Source organism: Callorhinchus milii, unplaced genomic scaffold (genome assembly GCF_018977255.1).
Source record: "Callorhinchus milii isolate IMCB2004 unplaced genomic scaffold, IMCB_Cmil_1.0 Scaffold23, whole genome shotgun sequence".
Taxonomy (NCBI): Eukaryota; Metazoa; Chordata; class Chondrichthyes; order Chimaeriformes; family Callorhinchidae; genus Callorhinchus; species Callorhinchus milii.
Genome location: NW_024704764.1, coordinates 10,389,599 through 10,396,536, shown reverse-complemented (window position 1 = coordinate 10,396,536; position 6,938 = coordinate 10,389,599). Strand labels below are relative to the sequence as shown.

The 6,938-nt window shown below is 43.2% G+C and overlaps 1 protein-coding gene across 2 annotated transcripts; it reads left to right on the top strand.

Moving 5' to 3' along the window:
- The first annotated feature begins 1,226 nt into the window (after nucleotides 1-1,226).
- LOC103187714 (transmembrane ascorbate-dependent reductase CYB561) lies at nucleotides 1,227-6,245 on the top strand. 2 transcript variants are annotated; one of them, XM_007907342.2, is made up of 6 exons: nucleotides 1,227-1,437; nucleotides 3,128-3,356; nucleotides 4,201-4,299; nucleotides 4,962-5,065; nucleotides 5,200-5,357; nucleotides 5,494-6,245. In XM_007907342.2, the coding sequence occupies exons 2-6, from the start codon at nucleotides 3,149-3,151 to the stop codon at nucleotides 5,687-5,689; spliced, it is 765 nt and encodes a 254-aa protein (XP_007905533.1). In that variant the 5' UTR covers nucleotides 1,227-1,437; nucleotides 3,128-3,148; the 3' UTR covers nucleotides 5,690-6,245. The 2 variants fall into 2 exon arrangements, with proteins under 2 accessions (XP_007905533.1, XP_007905534.1); XM_007907343.1 differs by lacking the exon at nucleotides 1,227-1,437 and adding an exon at nucleotides 1,670-1,729.
- Nucleotides 6,246-6,938: the final 693 nt, after the last annotated feature.

Genomic DNA, 6,938 nt, shown 5'->3' with positions numbered 1-6,938 from the left:
ATGGTGAAGGTGCAAAGGTCAACACCACAGTGTCATTTGGCCCAATTGATCTGCTTCTATGTGGGTGCCAGGTTTGAATATTAGTTATTACTATGTTATATTATGGTGCTTTCATCGTGTATGTTATGTGATGATGGATTCAAACACATTTCAGTTAAACGTAGCACAGGCAGGTGGGGTATCTTTTCAATTGGTCAGCCGGGTGTCTGACACATGAGGAAACCCATCACCATACTTAAAAGTATCCAAACCAGACAGAATTCTACATATGTATGTCACTTACACATGGAAATTTCTGTATCTAGAAACGAATACACATTCTCCAACAACAACTTACATTTATATCATGCCCTTCATGTGGGGTAATGTGCTGGAGAGCTTGGCAAGTTTCAAGAAATTGTATTCTATTCTAGCTATGGCACTGGCTGTCAAGCTTCACTCTGCTTCTCCCAATGAGGACCATTTGTTAGTGCTTCAGTTTGCAGAGGAGTGGGCAGAATTCCTGTCCCCAGTGACTGGTCTGTCCCTTCAAGTCTTGATGAGCCAGGCTGGCTGGTCTGTCATAAGCAGTGCCGTGAGGTACTGTAGACCTGTCTGCCTCAGCATTTGGATGGCCAAGATTACCACAACGGGATGACTTGATTCTGATTTTCTGTTACTGAATAATAATAATAATAATCCTTGCATTTAAAAAACGGCTTTTCTCGTCTTCAAGATGTCTCAAAGCCTTCACAGAATATACTGTAAAGTGAATTGACTGTATATTTTGTAGCTAAAAATGCAGCAGCCAATTGCACACAGCAGTATCCCACAAACAGTCGTGGATTGAGTGACCAAATTATTATTGGTTTTTTTTGAGGGATTATTCTCAGACGTGTGGAGTAAGGAAACTTGCCCAAGGTTTTGCCCTGCCAGGAATTGAACCCAGGTCTCTCGCTTGCGAGGCAAGTGCTCTAGTCACTGAGCTACAGGACTTCACTGTCCTGTATTGAATACATCAATACATCACACAGTTTCTCCTTGGAGCTAAGATGACTGAGTTAGTTACTGCACCCGTTCTCAGAACCGGTGAAGGTGAATAATTTGCCTCTGAATTGCAAATGTGACTCAGGAGTGGCCGCATCTGACTCCCTTTTATTTGCAAAGCATCAAAACCAAATAGCATTAGCAGTCAGCTACTTGCATCACCATAGTAACAAGATAAACCCGGTGGCTGTGTCTGGTCGGCTCATTTGGTTCCTTATACGTCAGTCAGAACAAGTTAACAGCTGTTCTTCCTGTTTGGAAAAGGTGCGAGTATTTTGGTCACAAAGCCATTCACAGTCAGACTAAGTTCCTGGCCCTCACAGCAGCAGGAATTCATGGGCAGATTTGGTGACAAAGGAAAGGTGCGCACCTGTAGGAGCAGGCCTTTGTGAAATCTGATCTCTAAATTAGGTAAGTCTTTTTTGAAGTGTTAGCACTGTCCTTTGTTATAATTTGAAAACAGATTTGTATGTTGCTGTCAGATTCGTGCTTTCCTCAGAATTGGATTCTTGCTTGTGTGAGTGGGAGGCGTAAGACAACAAGTTTTTCTTTAAAGCTGAACTAAATATGTTTGAGGAGGTGTTTATCGGTGTGGCCCTGTCAGGCAGACACTCCGTCAGTGGTTGTCACACACTAGGAATGTTTAACAAGGCCTTTCTGGAACAGATGATCTGGAGGCATAAAGGAACCTGGCTGTGGTGTTGTATGTATTGTCTTTTATCTCTAATATTTTATTATGTTGCTGAAATTCAAATCTTTACAGAATACCTGCACTTCCACCTTCTCATGCTAGAGAATATCTATATTATATAAGACTGACATTTACAAAATTTCATAATAGATTCAATATGACCACATTTACCCCAATAACATAATGCCTTCAGATCGTACCTGAAAATCTTGTTTTTACTGTGTCCATTGTCAGTTCCACACTCTCTCCGTCTCAGCGTCAAGCTCCTCCACTGTTAAGCACTCCGAGACATCACCCTGCCTGAATGGCTCTATGTAATTGCAAGTTGCTGTATATATTTGATAAAACAATCAGGCTCAGTTTAATACTCCAGCATACTTTATAACATGTTATTTCCCCATGAATGTCATATATGCTTGGCTGAGTTACAAGTGGTTTATTTACTGCATAACCTTTTCCTGTTGCCTGTTCTGTATAATGTTAGCAAACACTCTGTCAGTGCCTGCCTTGCAGGGATACTCTGCTTATTGTGAGTGTAGTGAAACTGAACAAAACCAGAACAGCAGATATCGGATATGTCTCGGGGAGTTGTAGATCAGTGGGATGTTGCGCAGTTCAGTGCATCACTTCCCAAAGATGCACTGCAGGGCCTGAGTTTCTTATTTCTACATTTTAATATTACTTACAAAATACAATTTGATCATTACAGTAAATCTTGTTATATTGCGTTTTGAAACATCCTCCTGACAAAGGCATACAGCAATGATAAGGATTATTCTTATATTCAAAACAGCAAATTTGGGTTCAAGCCCTGCATTGGAACATTAAACTCCCAGTGAGGGCTGAATGGGAGTAGAGATCCAGTGGGGAGTCAGCACCAGTACAGACAATGGGGAAAGAGGAGGGCAATATAATTAATAGATGGCTCCTTTGGTGGTGCTAGCATCAGCACAGGCATGATGGGGATGTGTAATTAGGATTAGAGTGGATACCAGCAGATTACTAGAATTCCCACTTAACCAATGAGGAAACAGTGGAGAGCTCTATTGGAGTATTAGTGCTGTATATGCTTGATGGGCTGAGTGGCCTTTTTGTGTGCTGAAATTGCCATGTGAAGCAGCCCATGATTTCCAAAAAGTAGAGAAAACATTAGCTTTTAGTAAAAAAAAGGCTTGAAATTCTATATGGTTTTGGCTTAAAACTATTGCCTTTCAAAACCTTCAATGTTGCTTTAATTTTAAAAGGATCATGGTCTTAAGACTAAGACTATGGGAACTTTCAGGCCTTTGATGCCAAGAGCAAATGGTTTTATAGAAGATTCTGGTCAAGTGTGAGTGAAGAAGTAAAATACTAAGCAACTCTCGGTCCACACTGGGCTCACTGCAAATTCCTGATCTGTAATGTTTGCAGGAACGGTGATCCCAGCTCACAATGGAGAACGGCCTAATGGATCAACCCAGTCGTGCCCAGCTGCCGTGGTTTATTGCCCTCTCCCAGGTCATTGGCCTGTCTGTCGTCGTCATCACTGGTGTGTGGATGGGTCACTATCGGGGGGGCTTTGCCTGGGATGGAAGTTCTCTGGAGTTTAATGTGCATCCACTCTGCATGGTGATTGGAATAGTCTTTCTCTATGGAGATGGTGAGTAGTGACTTTGTTCAGGCTGCGTGGTCATGTGACCTGTTTTGTGTTTACATCAATAATTCCTATAGACCGTTCTCTCCTAACACGACCCAAGTTTATTTCTCTCACCATGTTCCCAATCACATTCTTTAAAAGATGAACGTGTGGCTGACAAATCTATATAAATGGATTAAAGTCAATTTGTTAGTAAAACAGTCTTGTTTTATCTACAAACTGAATCCATTGGCTGATATCTGCTATAAGGTAAGGTACCGCTGGCGAGATGACAGATGGTTTGATGAAACGGATGGCATGTCTGAGACCGGAGGCTCATGACTGGATCAGACACAGGAAGGAAATAATTCATTGGCACAGATCTGCCCCAGGGCTGGTCCTGTGCAATGAGATTTACAGAGCAATTGTGGATACGATGTCCTGGATATATATGCGTCTCAGTCAGTCAGGAAATCCAGATGCTGAGATCGCTGATTGCGATTTGTGGCCTCAGGCTTTACCAGGCGATATTGTTCTGTGATTGAATTTTAAACTGAGCATTGCAAGAGATAATTCAGCAAATTGCATTTCTCATTTATACCCTGAGAACAGAATATTAGCTTAGATTTCATCAGGAAACCGTTCACCGTGACACCGCTTTCTGCCAAAAGGGATGGAAATCTGCCTTCCTCAGAACTAAAAAGCTCAATATTACATCTTTTCATCCGAGATTTGCTCTTAGAACATCCAAATCTGTTCTGGGAAATGGCCCTGGAGCAGATGGCTGTCACCAGCACCAACGATGTTATTGTGGAACAGAGTGATCAATGCTCCTGCCACAAATGAGCTGTTTTTATTTCTTTTTCAGCTATTATGGTCTTCAGAATCTTCCAGAATGAGAGTAAAGCTGCCGTAAAGATTCTGCATGGAATCATTCAACTAATTGGACTAATAGCAACAATAATAGGTAAGGTTGTTCCTGGTGGGGGGAGAGTGACTGATCTCTGTGTACACATGCTGTGTAATTGTTTCGCTGTGCAAAGGTAACAAGAAACGATAAAGAAGGTCATCAGTCCATTTGATCTAATTCTTTCAGCAAACCCACCTCCCATTCCAGCATTGAGCTGAAGGGACCCCAGCAACATCTCTCAAAAACTGGCCTTGCCTTCATTTCTCACTCTGCACTTTATAAACCCATCTTGTTATTATTGTCACTCTCCGGCTTTTCAAATCCCATAATTGACATTATGGCCTCACATTTGCACATGCTCGCATGTACACAGAACCAGGCAGACATAAGTGCAAGCAAGTAACTCCTTGCTTCTTGGTGTTACCGAGCCATTGGTACCATCTAGTGAGATCTGAAAGTATTCCTGTTTACTATAAGAATTACATCATATAAAGGCAGTTGTGCTTCTTGCAGGGGACAGGACAAGACTCATTGCATGTAATAGCACTCCCGACTCTCAGCTCCTAACTCTCATAGTCTGTCTTATGTTGCTTTGTAATGTAATCACAGAGAATGTCCTGGCTCTTACAGCGCACATGACAGAGAGGAAACTTCTGATGGCAGAGCAAAGGCAAGGAGTGGGATGATGATAACTGGGTGTTTCTGGCTTCTCTACCCAGGCTTGGTTGCAGTGTTTGAATTCCACATGGAACAAAAGAACCCAGACATGTACAGTCTTCACTCCTGGTGTGGACTCATCACTGTAATCCTTTTCGGTTTACAGGTTAGTGCCCTCAGCCCTTGCTTACTGCCCCAAACCCCCTACTACCTTGTCCACCATCCCACGAGATTTCCCACCAACCTTAATCTCCCTGTTTGATGCTCTGCTGGTAACTCAGTTTCCTTGGTTGTTTCCAGTGGCTGATGGGATTAGTCTTCTTCCTATTCCCCGGTGCCAGCAATTGGCTACGAGCCAAATACAAGCCACTCCACGTGTTCTTCGGGCTGACTCTCTTCCTTCTTGCCATCGCAACCGCATTGCTGGGAATCACTGAGAAACTGCTCTTCTCCATCAGGTGAGGAATTGAGGTTGTTCTGAGGGATGGGGCTGAGGGTTTATCAATCTGAGATGAGGGGGATGGTGATCTCTTTCCTGTACTAGGGTTGGGGCTTCGAACTGTGATGATGCTGACTTGTTCCTATGCTTTGCAGCGACGGCTACTCGAAGCAGGTGCCTGAGGGTATCCTCGCTAACGTGCTTGGGTTGCTGCTGGTGGGATTTGGACTCACGGTTGGTTATGTAGTGACCCGGAGTGAATGGAAACGCCCACCCAATCCCGAAGATGAGCCCCTCTCCATGCATTTCAAGACCCTGACAGAATGCGATAGCCCCGACTCTCAACAATGAAACACAAGCCAGAGGCCATCTGCATGCGTCAAGTGAACATCAATAATTTAGCAGATTCAGTATGTATGTAGGGAAGTATGTAGGGAGTGTCTGGGGAACATTGAGGTCATGTTCAGCAACACAGTTATCAGACTTGTTAAGGCTTGCCTTCTCCCTCATGCTATCATATGCAAGTGATAAGTAGGAAGTTCCCAGCCACTCGCTGTTTTATGCATTTGTGTCACGGCTGCCAGATTTACGCATGTTCACTTGACTCTGATCAGTTTAATTTAAGACGTCATAGAAATAAATGTTCATTGTTTTTACTGCTACGCCAAACCTGACTGCTTAGCGACGGGGCTGAGTTGGTTTATTGGCCAGTGTCTTACTCCAGCTTCATTCTTTCTCAGATAATTAACAGGGGCAGAAATGATTTAAGTCACCAGGTGATCACTAATTACTTGACCTACGGTGGCTGTTAAGTTACTTGGGAAAGATCAGAGCTGGGAATCTCCTTACCACACCTGTGTCTTTGTTTAGTGACACATTATGTTATTTAATAAATGTTGCAGCAAAATACAGTGTATTCTGTTTCATTCAACTGCCTGCCACAGAAGCAGAATATTTATATAAAAATCAGAAGACAGATTTAATATCAAATTAGAATTAGTTGTTTGAATGATAGCAGCTGTTGAGGAGGGGGACAGAGGAGGGAAGGAGGGAGATTGAGGGGTTTGCAGGTGAGGTGAGACTCCAAGCATCAATGTCAGAACTTAAAATTGCTACATTGAACAGTTTTTTTTCTTCTGAATAATTTGCAGTAAATTCGCTGAGACCCGGTGGGTTTATTAGCTGCCCAACTGGGTTTGGGACTTTGGTACTTGGTTCTGGAGTGGGAGTTGTCTAATGTAAATGTGCCTTGTTGCAGCTCTAGTTCCAATTTAAGCCGGGTTTCTTCGGAGCTGAACTGGTTCCAAGGCGAAATGCCTGGCAACAGATTGCCGGAATCGAGCCAGCCCTGGGTGGTGGTCTCTAGTCCGGTTCCTGAGCCAGGTGTGTCTGTAGTATTCCAGGGCACTGCATGACAGCCCAGCTTGGTTCATCTACAGATACTGTTAAGCAGGGTGATGGGTTTCCGCATGTGTCAGACACCTGGCTGGCCAAAAAAAAGTCCTCCTGTGTTTCTTGTGGGAGTTTGATCTTCACTTTCAGGACATTGATCAGTGTTTTCCAATCTGGTTTTACTTATGTGTTAACAAGGGAATTAACT

Excerpts from the sequence above, each read along its gene's own strand:
- LOC103187714 (XM_007907342.2), top strand. The coding sequence starts at position 3,149 with ATGGAGAACGGCCTAATGGATCAACCCAGTCGTGCCCAGCTGCCGTGG. Across the intron at positions 5,066-5,199 it reads TAATCCTTTTCGGTTTACAG|TGGCTGATGGGATTAGTCTT; the intron begins GTTAGTGCCCTC and ends GGTTGTTTCCAG. Across the intron at positions 5,358-5,493 it reads AAACTGCTCTTCTCCATCAG|CGACGGCTACTCGAAGCAGG; the intron begins GTGAGGAATTGA and ends TATGCTTTGCAG.